At 38.2% G+C, this 17,712-nt stretch overlaps 1 protein-coding gene across 2 annotated transcripts; it reads right to left on the bottom strand.

Moving 5' to 3' along the window:
• Window positions 1–6,421: 6,421 nt before the first annotated feature.
• On the bottom strand, window positions 6,422–14,063 carry LOC110823603 (microtubule-associated protein 70-2-like). Of its 2 annotated transcripts, XM_088214051.1 has the most exons (12): window positions 13,169–14,063; window positions 12,931–13,016; window positions 11,725–11,790; window positions 11,469–11,639; window positions 11,201–11,371; window positions 10,929–11,084; window positions 10,676–10,822; window positions 10,477–10,548; window positions 9,852–10,391; window positions 9,588–9,775; window positions 8,600–8,618; window positions 6,422–6,978 (listed from the first exon to the last, which is right to left on the bottom strand). In XM_088214051.1, the coding sequence occupies exons 1-11, from the start codon at window positions 13,428–13,430 to the stop codon at window positions 8,609–8,611; spliced, it is 1,869 nt and encodes a 622-aa protein (XP_088070177.1). In that variant the 5' UTR covers window positions 13,431–14,063; the 3' UTR covers window positions 6,422–6,978; window positions 8,600–8,608. The 2 variants fall into 2 exon arrangements, with proteins under 2 accessions (XP_088070177.1, XP_021909708.1); XM_022054016.2 differs by lacking the exon at window positions 8,600–8,618 and having other exon boundaries at window positions 13,169–14,058.
• Between the last annotated feature and the right edge of the window lie 3,649 nt (window positions 14,064–17,712).

The following is a 17,712-nucleotide window of genomic DNA, read 5'->3' on the forward strand; positions in this document are numbered from 1 at the left end:
ATCCCCAAGACGGCATTCCGAACCAGGTACGGACACTATGAGTTCCTGGTTATGCCGTTTGGGCTAACCAACGCCCCGGCCATCTTTATGGATCTAATGAACAGAATCTTCAGAGAGTTCTTGGATAAATTTGTCATCGTGTTCATCGATGATATTTTAGTCTACTCAAAAAGTAGAGAAGAACATGCTCATCATCTTGCCCAAGTCCTCCAGGTACTCAGGGAAAAGAAGTTGTATGCAAAGTTGAGCAAGTGTGGATTTTGGCTCGAGCAAACCGCCTTCCTAGGACATGTTATATCGAAGGAAGGGGTGTCGGTGAACCCCGAAAAGGTTGAAGCGGTACTTGGTTGGGAAAGGCTGACAACAGTTAAGGAAATTCGCAGTTTCCTAGGGATGGCGGGTTATTACCGCCGGTTTGTCGAAGGGTTCTCCAGTCTAGCGGCCCCTCTAACCCGACTCACAAAGAAGAATGCAAAGTTTGATTGGAATGAGAACTGCGAAAGGAGTTTTTCAGAATTGAAGAAGCGACTGACTACTGCACTCGTGCTGGCTCTACCGAGTGGATCAGGAGGGTATACAGTTTATAGTGATGCCTCCTATCTGGGCCTGGGTTGTGTCCTGATGCAGCATGGAAAGGTTATAGCATATGGGTCTAGACAGCTAAAGAATCATGAGAAGAACTATCCTACCCATAACTTGGAGCTTGCCGCAATCATACACGCCCTGAAAATCTGGCGCCATTATTTGTATGGAGAGACCTTTCAGATCTACACCGATCATAAGAGTTTGAAGCACATCTTCACTCAGAAGGATCTCAACATGCGTCAGAGAAGGTGGATGGAACTCCTCAAGGACTATGATTGTGACATCCTATACCATCCAGGTAAGGGCAACGTAGTAGCCGATGCCCTCAGTAGGAAGAGTGCAGGCACCCTAGCCCATCTGATGGTTTCGGAATGCAGGTCCATTGGGGCTACGCAGCAGGTTCGACTGCAAGATCTGAAGAGGGCCACATGTTTGAGCCACCTAGCAGTCCAACCCGAGTTAATCCAAAGAATAAAGGAAGCCCAGTCAATCGACCCCGCCCTAGTAAACCGCAAGAAGGATGCAGAACAGAGAGTGAACTCAGAATTTCAGATCTCTGCCGACGGATTGATTCGTTTCAAGGACAGAATGTGTGTCCCAGACGACAATGAATTAAAAAGAGACATCATGACAGAGTCCCATAGTTCAAGGTTCGCCATGCATCCAGGAAGTACAAAAATGTACCAAACTATGCGACCCCGATTCTGGTGGAATGGGATGAAGAGAGATATAGCCGACTTTGTATCTAAGTGCTTGGTATGTCAGCAGGTCAAAGCAGAACATCAACGCCCAGGGGGGTTGCTTCAGCCTTTACCGATTCCAGAATGGAAGTGGGAACACATCACCATGGACTTCGTATCGGGACTACCCAAGGCACGATCGGGACACGATGCCATATGGGTAATTGTTGACCGACTCACTAAGTCTTCCCACTTCCTGGCCATCAGAATGACTGATTCGTTGGACAAGTTGGCAAGAATGTATGTCCGGGAAATAGTCAGACTGCATGGGGTCCCAGTAACAGTGGTATCCGACAGGGATCCCAGATTCACTTCTCGGTTTTGGAATAGTTTCCAGCAAGCTATGGGAACAAAGCTGTCTCTCAGTACTGCCTTCCACCCCCAAACCGATGGACAATCAGAGAGGACAATCCGTACGCTGGAGGATATGCTCCGAGCTTGTGTCCTTGACTCCGGAGGCCATTGGGACGACCATCTACCCCTGATAGAGTTTGCCTACAACAACAGTTACCAAGCAAGCATCGGCATGGCCCCATACGAGGCGCTATACGGGCGTCCGTGCAGGTCACCGATTTGTTGGGAGGAAGTGGGCGATAGAAGATTGTTTGGCCCGGATTTGGTGGAAGAAACCACGTCCAAGATAGTTAAGATCAAGAGGAACATCCAGACAGCTCAGAGTAGGCAGAAGAGCTATGCTGATACCCGGAGGAGAGACCTGGCCTTTGAGAAAGGTGACCGGGTGTTTCTTAAGGTCACCCCCTTCAAGGGAATTAGTAGGTTCGGCAGAAGGGGAAAATTAAACCCCAGATACATTGGACCCTTTGAAATCTTAGACAAAATTGGTACCACTGCCTACAGACTTGCACTGCCCCCTGAGCTCTCCCGGGTTCACAATGTGTTTCATGTATCTATGCTGCGCAAGTACAATCCGGACCCTTCTCATGTCGTGGCTCATGAACCGCTTTCACTCCGAGAGGACTTGTCTTATGAAGAAGTACCGGTCAGTATCACGGACCGAGAAAGCAGAATACTCCGTAACCGGGAAATATCATTTGTAAAAGTCTTGTGGCAGAACCACACGCCTAGGGAGGCGACTTGGGAGCTGGAATCAGAATTTAGGGTCCAATATCCTCATCTGTTTGATCAAGAGTAATGAGGCAAATTTGGGGACCAAATTTCTTTATGGGGGGGAGAGTTGTAGCACCCGGAAAGGAGGAGGGAAAAAAAAAAAAAAAAAAAAAAAAAAAGGGGGGGGGCCACGTCATCAGCCACGTCAGCAGGCCCGGTCAGCAGTCCCGGCCAACCAGGGCCTGCCACGTGGCAAGATCGCGTCACTCCGAAAGGAGCCACGTTGGCGATCCGCGTGGGTGCGATCCGACGGCCCAGATCAATCGCGCGATCGGACGGCCCAGATTCAAACGCACGGACGGTCCAGATTCAATCAAAAACGAACGGTCCAGATTAAAACGAAATGAACGGCTGTGATCAAAAGGCAAGGGGTTATAAATAGAACCCCCACACCAGACCAAAAACCCTAACCGCCAGCCGCTCGCCGGAGAAGACGAACCAGAGGCCGACCGCCGCCACCCGCCGCCACTCGCCGCCGCACCGGGGAAATTTCCGACCGCCGATCGAGGTAAATTTCATACCCCCGACTCGTTTTTCCCCGCTGATTCCTCCTATGGCCAAATCGAGGCCGAAATCCCGGCCAAACGGCCGGAATACGCGGCCGAAGCCCAGCGGCGCCGCCGCGCCCCCTCTCGGTTTTTGCCTCCGACGAGGCCCTTCCCGGCCTCCGTTCGATGCAATTTTTATATCACCGTGATCACCATTCTTTTCTCTACAGGTTGACCGGAGCCGAATCACCAAAACACGAACCTCGCCGGAGAGCCGCTGCACCCGAGAGCGCCGCCGCCGGTAAGCTCCGCTTTTCCGTGATTTTTTGGCCCCCCGAGGGCCCTAGGGTTGTTTTCTGACAAGGACCAATACGAGAGTGGCCGAATTCGGCCGAAAACAGTCAACCCGAGGCGACTCGCCGTCGCCGGAGCACGGCGGAGCCGTCGTGCCGGAGTTGCGATTTGGGCCGAAAGAGGCCCTGGGCCTAATTTGGATTTTTTTTGGAACACGTGCAGGTACTGTTAGTGTGTTTCAGTTCCCCGGGAAAAATTCAGGGAAAATTAGGGACAGCCTGCAGGCGCACTGTGAATCGTATTCGGATCCCGAAAACAAGTAAGGACCCCTCACCCTATTTCCTATCACGGTATTAAAGTTCAAAATGATAAAACGGTATTTCTTGAATTAACGCATGTGTGAAATTGCTTAAGGTTGCTAATGGAGCCCGAGTCTAGTGTGATTGATGATTTACTGTTATTTGGCCTGTTTACAGCTTTAAATGCAAAATGAGGTTTGATGTGTTCATTTTACAGATTTGTGTGCATGTACTACGTTTTTATTAATTATGGGTTGAATGACTGAAAAACTGATACTGTATGTTGTCTGTTTGGTATGAATTACGATTTGCTTGTTTAAATGTGAATTGATGATGCTGATTGAGGAAAAGGAAAATGAAAGATTGTGTAGACTGATAATTGTATTATGGGGGTCAGCCTGACTAGATATCCTGGGAGATGGTGGACGGACCGGGTCCGTAGGGAACCCTACCGGGATTGTGGTCTCACATGCCGGACGGGGTATGGAGATCTTATGGTTTTGGCGCCCATACCGGACGGGGTATGGGGACGGCCCGTTTCACCCTCATACCGGACGGGGTATTGAGGTTTATGGTTTTGGCGCCCATACCGGACGGGGTATGGGGACGGCCCGTTTCACCCTCATACCGGACGGGGTATGGGGACGGCCCGTTTCACCCTCATACCGGACGGGGTATTGAGGTTCATGGTTTTGGCGCCCATACCGGACGGGGTATGGGGACGGCCCTGGAAACTGATTATGAATGTTAAAGGTTAACGGGTAGCGGAACCCCTATGGACCCCCACGGATACTAGTAGGCTGGTAAATGAGAAAAAAGATATGTTGTACAATGATTGAATTACAAGAGGCGTGATAAGTGTTATGTTTTACAGCTTAGATTATTCAATGATTATGATAATGTTATTGTTTTTCTCATATTGTTTTCATAAATTCCACCAAGGTAAGTGGATGGTAAAAGTTTTATTATTGATAAAAGGTTTTGTTGTAAATTATGCTCCATTGGTCTTTTTGTGGTTTTCTACCCACCTTTATCTCCGTGACGGTGAGATATCGTGATGTTCTTACTGGGCTAGTGTAGCTCACTCCTTAATTAACCATTTCAGATCAGGAAGACATGGTTCCCGAGCCCGTTCCGCAGGAGGACGACGAAGGGGATGCCTAGAGACTCTGTAGTCATATGCATAGTTTATTTTCGAGTTTTCTTTCTTAGTTAGTTTAACCTTTTATATTTTAAGTACGTTTATTTGGTTTTTCGTGTAAGGGATGTTAACTGAAATTTTGATCTCGTTTCCGCATTCGATATATTTAAATACTCATTTCATTTTAATATTTTCCGGGGCCGTTACAAAAGGCCATATTGGGAAGAAAAATATAAATTTAATAAAAATCATTTTGAAATTATATTTAATTTTGTCATAAGAAAATAAAATTTGTACTCAGAAAAATATTAAAGCGTATAAAATTTTAATTTAATAAAATTTGAAATTTATTGTTTTCTTTTCACATAAAATTTTATATGATTCGAATTTTTATTATTTTTTTTATAAAAAAAATGGTTATTCCAACATAATGTAAAACAAAACTTTGTTTGTTTACTTCAATATTTGGTTTTGAGAATTTATTTTCATTAACCAACTTTCTCTAATGTTTTAACTTATAAAAAGGAGTAGGACAACACCAATTTACGGAGTTCAAGGCTTTAGTCTTATTAATTCAGTTGGTTCCCATTTTTTTTTTTTTTATGTGTATGTAAGTTTTCATAGAGTAACATATTTGTTATCTACCTCTTTGTGTGCATATAATTTTGTATATTAAATTCAAATATTTTTATCCCATAATCGTCGGTAATATTGTGACACACATTTAGTTTATTTATGATTTATTATTAGTTAAAAATCATAAATTTTACTATAATTAGTGTGCATAATGCGCATAAAATGAATAAATGGAGCTAATAATGGAACATCAATTATTAATGAATGGTAGTGCAATAAATTCCAAAATAAATTCTAAAATGTTTTTTTTTTTTTTTCAAATTTGCTATTTCCTCTTGAAAAGTTTCTTAGATTAAAAAAGAAAGTAAAGATTGCTCGTCGATCATGATATATACTGTGTTTAGAGTCTAGTTCGTCGGTCGTTTTCTACCCCTAGACCTACCCCTATATAAAAAATGGAAGCTGTCTGTGTCTGTCATAGAAGGCAACAGTCAGGTCTAATGTTAGACTCAGCTGGACACAGCCGCATGCTCAAAAACCCAAACATCCAAAACGCCGGAATTTATTCTCATTTTCACATTTCAGAGGAATTTTTACCCAACTTCCGAATTTTGATTATCCCTATCCCTCTACCTTTTTGTATTTCTCCTCCTTTAGATACCTTTGTTTTATTTGGATAGAGAGAATAATAAATAGAACTGAAATATCCCTAAATTTTTCAAAGCAACTGACAAAGCCAATTTTTCTTTCCTGCTTAAATTATACTCCCAAAGTTCTAACACTGATGCATGAGCCCTTATCAATCGTTATATTACTTCGTTGGCTGGCTACAGAAAACAAGTTATTTTTCCACCATTATTTAAACCAGTAAGACTGTTAACTCTCAACCCACTCTACTTGGAGAAAGCATTTAGCTTGCGTCATCTTTATTTGTTTGCAACTAGTTCGAATGGGATTTTAAAAAATACCGGGGGCAGAATTAGGAGAACACAATTAATCCAAGTCAATAACCTACAGGGATTGAGATTGGCATCAATTAGAACCGAGCAAGCAGAGAATAACCTCTGGTTTTAGGTGGGTACAACAAGACGGGGCCATCTTGCCTCAAACAATCGCCACAAGTTTGGGTACAAAGCAAAAACAAGAACAAATTTGTCATTCCACCATGGATTTATAACCAAGTAACTATTTAATGAATAACACAACCATAAACATCTTCATCTGATTACAAGAATATTAACAAACCTGAAAGACAACAATCACACTAACTGCAAATTACAAATATAAACTGCAAAAGGAGGGAAAAAAAAAAAAGGGAGAGAAAAGGGATAGGGTAGTAGACGAAAAAAAAAGCCAATAAGCACCTATACAACCACACAACCACTGGTCACTCGAAAACCTGACAAAAGGTTAGCCCAAAGTCAATATCTCCCATTATCTTGTTCCCTGATCACTAATAAGCAGAGTAATAACAGTCTATGTCAGAAGCACACCGATTCTCCTCCTGATTTTCTTCTCTTGGACTTTTTTTTCCTTTGGTAATTCCAGAGGGTACAGGATTGTCAGCATGCAAGTTACAATCTTATAATCAATTGCAAATCAAAACAATAAAAAAGGTGATATGAGAGATGGAAGAACAAGGCCTATAATGGTGTACTCAACTTCACTTGTGATAGGGACTTCGTCGTCATTGAGTGCTCCTTGTCATCCCACTTCGTGTTACATTTCTGCATCAACAACACTTATCAACTTAACAATAATGACAATTAACGTCACTTTGGATACTAGACAAAAAGAATTTATAAACACAATTCTTAATTTTTCAGTCAAGCAAGCTCTTGAAGAACTAATTTATATCAATTAGTTTAGATGCAGGTTATTTTCCTTGTCACTTTGCTGATCCTAAAGTTTCTGTAAAAAATGGTTCAACAAGTATTATGCTCTCACACATGAGGCAGCCACAGTAAAAAGAGGAGAAACAAATAGCAATAATACAATGCAACCAGACCAAATAAAAAATTTCCTAGTCATCTTATTAAACTGTCTGAGCAACATTTTTATTTCTACTTTTTTTCTGGTGTGGATGTTATTCTAGAACTGACATTGACCAAACTTGAAGGCAGTTCTATACCAAACAGTTACAAAACCAAATGAATGCTAAATGGTTAGGAAGTCACATTAATCTTATGGCACCTGATAATGCTTTTTTTGAGATAAAAATTTGGACCATTTCTTGATTTGTGTGTATCATCCTTGCGCAGGGGATGGCATCCAATAATGCTTAGTTCTTAACCTCTTCTTTAGAAGATAGTCTTAACTAATTTAGATATCGTTACCATTGTTCCTCAAAAAGATTACAGATCATTCTTTAAAGGAAAATTAGAGATCATTATTTGTAAATAGAAACATCTATATAGGCAAAGTAAATAGTTAAATCATGTGGCCTCACATAATGCATAATTCCTATTTGCTTTATATGACAGCTCCTGACTAATATAGAGACCACTCCAGTTCTTCCAAAAAATGATATCATTATTCATAAATAGAAACATCTCCATAGGCAATGATAATCAATTCTTTATCCTTCCAGTATAAATAAATAATATCCTAGAAGCATCTCAAAAAGATGATTGAAATTCTAACTTGTGTGTCAAATCCACCATAGAAATTCATTAATGTTTTTTTTTTATTTTATAATCACCTTAAAGGGAAAATAAATAAAACATGTACCAAATTTGAAATAATTCCTTTCAAGAGGTAAGCCTTTCTACTCTGACAGGCATCTATTAGTAGATAAAGTTAAATTCCTAGCATAAATCAATATGTAGTGCAATCACTTTGACGTAGTGTTACATGCCATGATCAAGTAATGTTAAGCTTTGGACTATATCAGTAATTGATTAAGCGACGGAACTAAGATAATATTAGAAAAGAATTTGTAAAAGGGACTACTAGTATGTCATTTTGCGCATGACAAAAGAACTTGGCCACTTATGCATTTCCGCTTGTTATGTGCCCAACTGGCAACCCAAGCTTGATCACAACCTATTCCACCATGAGCTCACAAACCCCACAAAACAGGCAGTTAGTGGCTATAGCTATTTTACCAGTTTTAAAGGTATTCCTGCCACGTATACCCCACTAATCCTTGCATGGTACCATGACAATTATTCAGTCCCTTTCCTCCTTAATTAAATTACTCTTCTTTCTCCTTAATTAAATTAGTCTTCTTTCTCCTTAATTAAATTAGTCTTCTTCCTGTTTATAATTGGATCTTCCAATTTCAGGGACACCATGATAATATGAGAACTAAAACCCTCTGCCCACTGCATTGTCCAGAACCTCTACCTCCATGTGTTAGCATTTCCTGAATCATAAAACAGAACAATGATACTCAGATTCTTTGTAATCCAAATTCCACACTAGGGTCTCCAATAAAAGAAAACTAGACAATGATACTTGATTCTTTGATACTCGATTGTTTGTCCAGAACCTCTACCTCCATGTGTTAGCATTTCATGAATCATAAACCAGAACAATGATAGTCGATTCTTTGTAATCCAAATTCCACACTAGGGTCTCCAATAAAAGAAAACTAGACTAACAACAAGTTCAGAGATTCATCATCTATTTGTTTTAACAAACTAATAAACAATTAATGACTGAGAAAAGGAAATTTTGTCTGAGAGGAGACTGGAAGGAAAAACGTATGAGTGCAGGACTTGTCTCCAATAACAAAGAACTCCAGTCTACTTCAATTGGAAACTATCTATTTCCTTTCAAAGCCATTCATCATCTATTTGTTTTAACAAACTAATAAACAATTAATGACTGAGAAAAGGAAGTTTTGTCTGAGAGGAGACTGGAAGGAAGAACGTATGAGTGCACTACTTGTCTCCAATAACAAAGAACTCCAGTCTACTTCAATTGCAAACTATCTATTTCCTTTCAAAGCCATTCATCATCTATTTGTTTTAACAAACTAATAAACAATTAATGACTGAGAAAAGGAAGTTTTGTCTGGAGAGGAGACTGGAAGGAAGAACGTATGAGTGCACGACTTGTCTCCAATAACAAAGAACTCCAGTCTACTTCAATTGGAAACTATCTATTTCCTTTCAAAGCCTTAGGTGATAAACCTGTCGTCACTAGAATTTTTTTTTTTTTGAAATAAAAAGTATGAGATATATCATTTTTAAAATGGTTGTCATATTGAGGTGTTGTCACTAGAAGAATAAGCAAGCAATCAAAAATATTTAACTGTATGGAATATCTATAATCTACTCTGAGGCATGACCTGAAAGGGGGAAAAAAAAAAGAATTGCAAATCATCTACCTGCCAGAAAGCAACTGAGCAGTATTAGAAGGGCCTTTCAAATTAGAAAACCTCTTGGCCCTATTTTCATGTTCTTTCTCCACACGCATGGCAGCAACCTCTTTCTCCATGGCAGCTACTTCTCTTCTCATCTTCTTAGCCTCAACCTCCATTGCCTTTGTCAATGTTTCTACTTTCTTTGCAAGCATCTGAAGAACAACAACCTCAACTTAAATTTTGATTTAGACATTAAGATTATTGATGTGGAGGTAACAGGATACTGACCTCAATCGCATCATCCTTATCTTTGAGGCTTTGATCTTTCTCATGTCCCGCTTTCCTCAAAGCTATAACTTCTTTTTGCAGCAAATCATACAAGACCCCTGGGACACTATCCTCTGTATCTGCTGCTGGGAACTCATTAGGCTTATCATCTGAATTTCCTTTCCAAGCATTAGGTGAATCCCCTTCCTTGGTACCCTCAGAGGATTGGTTGAAAGAATAATTTGGGCCCATTCCATTTAAAAGCACTTTGCCCCGGTCTAAAGATCTCATGCCTCCATCAAATGATTTTGATGTCCCTTTAGCATGCTTTAATACAGAACTGGTACTAGAAGACAGAGAAGATCTTAACTGCGAGGTTGGTGTTCTTTTGGATAAAAAGCCATTGGAAGTAAGCTTTGAGAAGTTATCAGCTCCACCTAGCGATTGCCGACGAGAAGGCCCATTGCTCATGCTTCTTCCATCAGGTGTACTACGGTTACTACTGTTAGAAGAGCCTCTCAGACTCTCTTCCAGCACTTTAAGCCGCAAATGGTACTTTTCCTGGGAAATGCAAGTGAAATGTCAATTTTTAAAATCAAAGAAACAATAATAAAAGTCATTAAAGCATGCAAAAACAGACTATTACTTTTAACTGTGCTTCAGACTTTGCAGTTCGCTCAGTTATAGCAAGTTTGTCACGTAGTTGCTGCATTTCTCCCTGGCACAGCAGAGATGAAAATGAATGAAGAGAACAGAAGTTGAGCGCAGCAGCTCTTTTCAAAAACATAAACAGCAAGAACAAACCAAAAAACTGAAAGGGAAAAGTGACAATAAACAACAATTACCTGCAAGAACCTCCTATCTTCAAGCCATTGTCTTACAGGCATAACTTTGTCATTAGCATCCTTCCATTCATTTGCGACCACTGTGGCCACTCTGTTTGCTGTTACCTTTGCACGGGCCAGCTCTCGGTCAAGAGTTTTTCTTTCCTCCTATTAGTTACAGAAAGAAAAATAGACCAGATTTATAAATGATTAAATGGTTTATGAACAAAAAAAAAAATCGATATTCCATGCAGATATATGTATGATGCATTACATTCATTTCCTGAACTTTCCGTTGGTAATGCCTCACAGCATTTGCAGCAGCACCGCCAGCAAGAACAGCCTCTTCCAGCTCACGTACAGTCTGAGTAAGCTTTTCAACCTCTGCAACTTTTTGACGATGCATTTTGTCCAAAATTTTATTTTCTTCCTAGTATAAACAACCAGTAGACATATAATCAGAACACAAAAAGCACATTATCACATTCTGATTCACCTGAAGCAAGGAGAGACAAAAATATATATATATATATATATTTGTCATACCTGGCAAATTTCTATTTGTTTCATTAATTCTTGGTTCTTATTTTGAAGATCATCCACCATAGAAGCCTTTGCCAATGCAATCTCTACAGTCCTTTCAGCTTCTAATAAAGCTGCCTCTTTTGATTTGGTAAGACGATCTAGTGCTTTGTTATCATCTTGAAGTTTTGCAATCTACAAAGAATTCAAGGCCACTAATAATTATTATTCATAAAATATACCGCATTTCAGGAAAGAACCAATGTTTTATGTTCAAATGCAAGGGAAATACCTCCTGTCGAGCAAGCTTAAGTTCAGCCTCCAAGGGTGCAAGAATGGCCTCAATTGGAGGCATATCATCATCCTTCTGAGCGGCATGAACCCTTCGAAGAGTGGCTTCAGCTGCAAACTGAGCAGCCATTGACGCCTTCTTCTCATCATTGATTTTCTTGATTTCAAGATTCTGCAATACATATTAAGATTATTTAAATATAAAACACTATAGAGAAAAATCATAAATAGGTTCTCAGAGAGGTTCCAACTAATACTTTGCTTTCAAGAAGAGATTCAGTTAACTTGAGTTTCTCCTCCACCTTGGCAAGTTCTTCAGTGAGCTGTCACACAGAAGAGAAACATTGAATAAGCAAATGTAAACCAAAACCAAGATGCAAAGTCCACAGCAAATCATTCAAACTTGTATAAAATGGCTGATGAAATCACATCAGCCTTCTTCATAAAACATGAAGAAGCAAATATCTATACCACAGTAAGCATATTAATAGAAACAAGGTAAAGGACCAATTCAACATGTTCAAAGCTTCATACAAAAACAACCAACAAATGCAGAAACCATTACACACTTCAAATCTCTAACAATAAAATCCATCTCAATCCTGAAGCTCTAGAATAAGTGCATGCACTGCAGTGGGTTTCTTTCCATCTCTCACACCTCTTGGTAACTGATTTATTTGTTTGTTTATTCTTCTGACAGCTAAAGGAAGAAAATAAGCCTGCAGTAGGTTTCCTTCTCTTAATCCTAAGTCAGTGACAGCTTTTACAGTGCATCCCAACAAGAACAAGGACAAAAAAGACAACAAGAAGAGTTGCAACAGGAGAAAATAAACAGGAACTAGTTTAACCTTCTTTTCTGAAAGTGGAGTTAACAGCAGTGTGATCTTGTCATGCCCAGAACATTCTTTTCATTTTCCATTATATAAATTTCAAATACCAAAGATCAACAAGCACCAGGGGGAAAGTCATAAAAAAGGAAGTAGGGGATTGTATTCACACTGTTACATAGACATTTCAGGATTGACATTCTGAGATTAGTAAGCATACCAAAGAGAACTAAACAAATGCATTTTGATGGAATTAGTGCTTATCTTGCATTCCCACAAATAAAATATTAAATATCGAAGAAAAGCCTTCTCCTATTAATCCACATAAACTATAGTCTTTACTATTTGTCAATCTTCAATAGACGAAATTGACACTTCGTTTTCTATTTCTAGCATCTATTTGCCCCAACAGGTAATAAGATGAACTGCAACGATAAACAGTGCTGCTTATCATGAATGGAGATGCCAACCTCTACAAAGTTTACCCCGTCAAGGTAGACGTTAAGGACCATAAAAAAATGATAAATAAAGAACAAAACTACCACCAGGTATGATAGTAAACACTAAAATCAATCCCCAAAAAACATCGAGACATACTCAAATGATCCAATACTGAAAATAAAAATTTAAACTGACCTCTTCGACGGCCTTCTCTCTAAGCCGCTCAGAAAGCTTCAACGCTTTGATCTCTGCTTGTGCTTCCCCTAACTCCCGGTCCTTATCTACGCTCCCAATAAAAAGGAGGAGACAAAAATGAAATACACAGACAAAAAGCAATCAGCATCAGAAATTAAAAAACCTAAATCCGCTATCAAACTGGCATAAACAAGCACGAATCGACCCGAAAACCACTAGATCGAGCCGCATTTCACACCTCTAACTTCGTTCTCGAGCCGATTAAGCTCCACTTTCACCGGATCCGAGCCGTGGAGCAGCGTGATGAACTCATTGTCAGCGTCGAAGCTCGGCCTCACAGCCGCTCTCCTTCGCGACGAACCTTTACTTCCTCCTCCTTCCTTGAACGACGCCGACACCGTTAACAACCCCGGCTGCGTTGGTGTGGTCGATTCACTGACCGCCGGCCGTCCATTGCTCACATCCACCGCGGCTCCTCCCTCGCCGGAAACCTCCGCCATCTCCGATCTGATCCCTCACTCACTCTTCTTCTCCTTCTCTAACATCCAAATGCTTCAGGATCCAAATGCGACGGCCTCAATCAGCGACAGGCTCATCCACACAGATAACGAAGATATATAGATGTACGAAAATAGACACAAAGATATTAAACTGATGTAAAGAAATGCTGGTTTTCAAGAGAGAGAAAAAAAGCTATCACATCCAACAATGGCTTACACTTCTCGGGATCCAAATGCTAGGGTTTCAAATCAGATACCAAACGATATGAGGATATATATATCTATACAGAGAGAGAGAGAGAGAGAGAGAGAAAAGGAGAAAGCGTAGAGTTTGTTCAAAGCTTGAAGCTAGAGTGAGGAAACCAAGCACTTTTTGGTTTGAGAGAGATTGTGATTTAAATCTGGTTTATGTCTCTGGTTATAGTGTTGTTTCTCTCTCCACTAGAGTGACAGTAAGTGTTCCTTAGAGAGAGAGAGAGAGAGAGAGAGAGAGGATTATATTAATATCCACAGTGTGTTTTTAAAAATAATAATAATAATAATAATAACAATAATGAAGAGCGAAAATACAGGTTTTAGCTGTTCGGCAAGAGAGGCTCTGCTGTTAAGCAGACACAGAGCGCGAGAGGAGGAGGATGAGAGCGTGTTTATTTTGGGTTACGTCACAGTAATCTAATTCTAATCCCAGCTTATCTTACTCTCCATTTCTCTCTCTTCTTTTTGCTCACTAGGTTTTGGTCTTAGGATAAGCCGGATGCGTATTGCGCACACTATGTGCTTAACAGAGAAAGGGTGCGCGTTGCGCTCCCCTTCGCATTCTAGCAACCGTGGCCGGGTCTGGTTTAATCCTTACATCATCTTTAACGCTGTGGTGGAAAATGATTACAATAAGTCTACATATCAATTTTCTGTTACATGCTACAGACTCTTTAAAAAAAAAAAAAAAATCCTTCTTCCCATTAATATCGTTTTTATATCAACACTAATGATTATTAACTATTGAATTATTTAGATGCATTACTGTATTAATTTGTTGAGATTATTTATAACTCAGTTTTAATTATTATTAATAATTGAGATTTGAGATGCATTATTGATGTTAATCTTGAGGTTTTTGTATATTTAATTAGTTAAACTTATTTTTTTAAAATTCAATCTAAATTAGCATTAAACTAACGATAGTATTCTAAAAAGTGAAATAGATTATATAAATCTTTGTGAATTTTAATTAAATTATTGTATTAAAGAGCATTAATAAAATAACAAAAAAGTATTTCAATAACTTTTTTTTTTCAAAATAATTAAATTCGTTTTTAATTTTTATCTAATTTAAATATTTTAAATACACTTACGAAAGCATTTTGATTCAAAAATGAGTTTCATAGTTTTGCAAAAAAATAAAAATATTAAATTTTAAATTAGTCTACGACAAAATGTGTTTTTTATAAATTTTAAATATAAAAATTATAATTTATAAATTTTAAAAAATAATTTTAACTTTTAATACAAATTTATATTTAACCTTTTAAAATTTATTTTCACTAAATGTATAGTTTATATTTTTTAATATGATAGTATTTTTTAACTATTTTTATTAAATATTAAATAATTTTTAAGTAAAAATATTTCTAATTAATAATAATTTTAATAATATTTTAAAAATTCAAAATAAAAAAACACAAACATAAAATTTTCTCAGTGAAAAGTAGAATCATAAATCAATGTACAAGATAAACTAATAATACAATAATGAACATGATACATTATAATAAAATATTTTATTAAGTTTTGAAAATGTGAGATACTTATCATTGTAAGAAACATTTGTATCAAAATCGTAACTTAAAATCTTAGAAAATTTACAATCTAGTGATAATTATTCTCTAAAAAAACTAATTACTCATATATATAGCAATTATTATGACTAAATCTTATACATAATTTATCAAAAACTATCAAAAGTGGGCCAAATACCCAAGTAGCATAAGGGAATAAACCATACTCCATGCTAACCCTTATTTTGTTATCTATTATTCTAAGTAAATAAGCGGAGCTATAAGACGAATTCGGCTTAACAATCAAACCATGTTGATAACAATGAAAGGTAAATAAAACCAATTATTTACAAGCTTATATAGAAAGATTACCAAAGACTTTTGCTTGTACTTCGAGACCTTAAGTTACTACAATATAAAGGATGCAAGAAATACAGAGAGAAAAAAGTGATAAGAAAGTACCGGAAAAAAATGGTCACTTGTAAGAATATGTAAGTTATGAAAGATAATTTTACATAAATGACTTTAAGACAACAAAATTATTGATTTCTCAAATAGATGAGATAAAACAGATAATATGAGGAAAAAAAGACATAATAGTGTAGGAGGCGAGAGTTTATGTGTAACGACCTTTAAAATTCAAAAGAAAATATATAATAATTTAAGTGCAAGTGAAATAAAAGATTAAGGTTTACCTTTTTTACACAATAACTTAAAAGTACTGAATAGTATTACAGAATTAATTATTTGAAAGAAACACAAGAAATAAGGAAACCAATAGAAAATAGAAAATATATAGCATATACTCTCAATCTTCTTGCAAATCGGGCTCTAGAACACGGTCTTCTTGATCTTAGATAATTAAATAAAAGAGGAGCTACACTAGCCCAGTAAGGATATCACACTATATCACCGGTACAGAAGTAAATGTTAGTATAAAATCGAAAACCACTAATTGAGCATTAAATTTAGTAAATTCATTTATCAATCATGAAATTATTTCTCGTTCACTTATCATAGTGGAATTTATGAAAACAACCTATAAAAAATAATAATATCATACATATCATAATTTAACAAACAATCAGCGACATAGAACATATTATAAATCCATATCCATTAACATAAATCAAACCATAATTGTTTTTCTTTTTACCAGTTTGTTAGTATCTATGGGGGTTCATAGGGATGTTTCCACTACACGTAAACCATTTTCTATAATAATCCCAATTACAGAGCCATCCTCATACCCCATCCGGTATGAATATCAAATCATTAAATCTCAAAACCTCGTCCGGTATGAGGGTGAAGCAGGTCGTCCCCATACCCCGTCTGGCATGGAGACCAAATTATCAGGTCTCCATACCCCGTTCGGTATGAAACAACATTCACAGTAAGACTTTTTATGTGCATGGTCCATCCACCATATCCCAAGATATCCAGTAAGACTGTCGTTTCATCTATTCATTTAAATCACACAATTTTCTTACCGTTTAACATTCTATTTTTCTCGATTCAACAGTAAACACATCAATTAAACATACATGTGTTCAATACCATAAAATAAATCAGATACCATCATGCATACAAACTGTAAAATCAATCAACAAACAACAGTAGATAATTTTCAGTTCTGGCTCCATTAGCAATTCGTAATTAATTATGCATATTCACTAAATTCGTAAAAAAAATACCGTATTATTATTTACTTAAACTTCAACTCTATGATAGGGAATAGGGTGAGGGATCTTAACTCGATTTGATACCGAAAAGTTAAACAGTTTACAGCGCCTACGGGCAGTCCATAAGTTTTCTGAATTTTTTATCCAGGAACTGAAACGCGCTTATAATACCTACAAATATTCTAAATAAATCCAAAATTAGTCCCATGACTCACTCAGCCAATTTTTGAAATCCGGCACGGTGGCTCCGCCGTGCTCCGGCGTCGTTGCTGCCATCCACGGCGGGGATCCGCCACAGATCGACCATTTTCAGTCGAATTCGGTCGATTTTGCATCAATTTCTGCAAACAAACACGTTAAATGGCCTCGGTTGGCCGAAAAAATATAAAAAACCGAAACTCACCGGCGGCAGAGCTCTCCGGTGCGACGACTCTTTCGGCTCATATTACGGTTGGGTGTCTCGCTTCGGTCAACCTATAGAGAATAAAACGATGATAATAACAGTGAAAAAATTACGCAAAACGGAAATCAAGAAAGGCCTCATCGGAGATTTTATGAAACTCTCTATGGCAGCGGTATCGGGCTTTGCCGGTGTTTTTTGGAAAATTGGCTGGTTTTTTCACTTCGATTTGACCATGTGTGAGCTTAAAATTGAATTTTGTGCAAAATGAGAAGTTTTTACTTTTTTTTACAGTCGAAAAGGGTTTCGGTGCGACGGTGGGTGGTGGCAGTCGACTCCCCAACAACTGGATCGTCTTCTCCGGCGAAGGGTTCTAGCAGCTAGGGTTAGGGTTTGGTGCGTATAGGGGTTATTTATATCCATCA

The sequence above is a fragment of the Carica papaya genome, chromosome 2, assembly GCF_054855325.1.
Source record: "Carica papaya isolate Zhongbai chromosome 2, ASM5485532v1, whole genome shotgun sequence".
NCBI lineage: Eukaryota > Viridiplantae > Streptophyta > Magnoliopsida > Brassicales > Caricaceae > Carica > Carica papaya.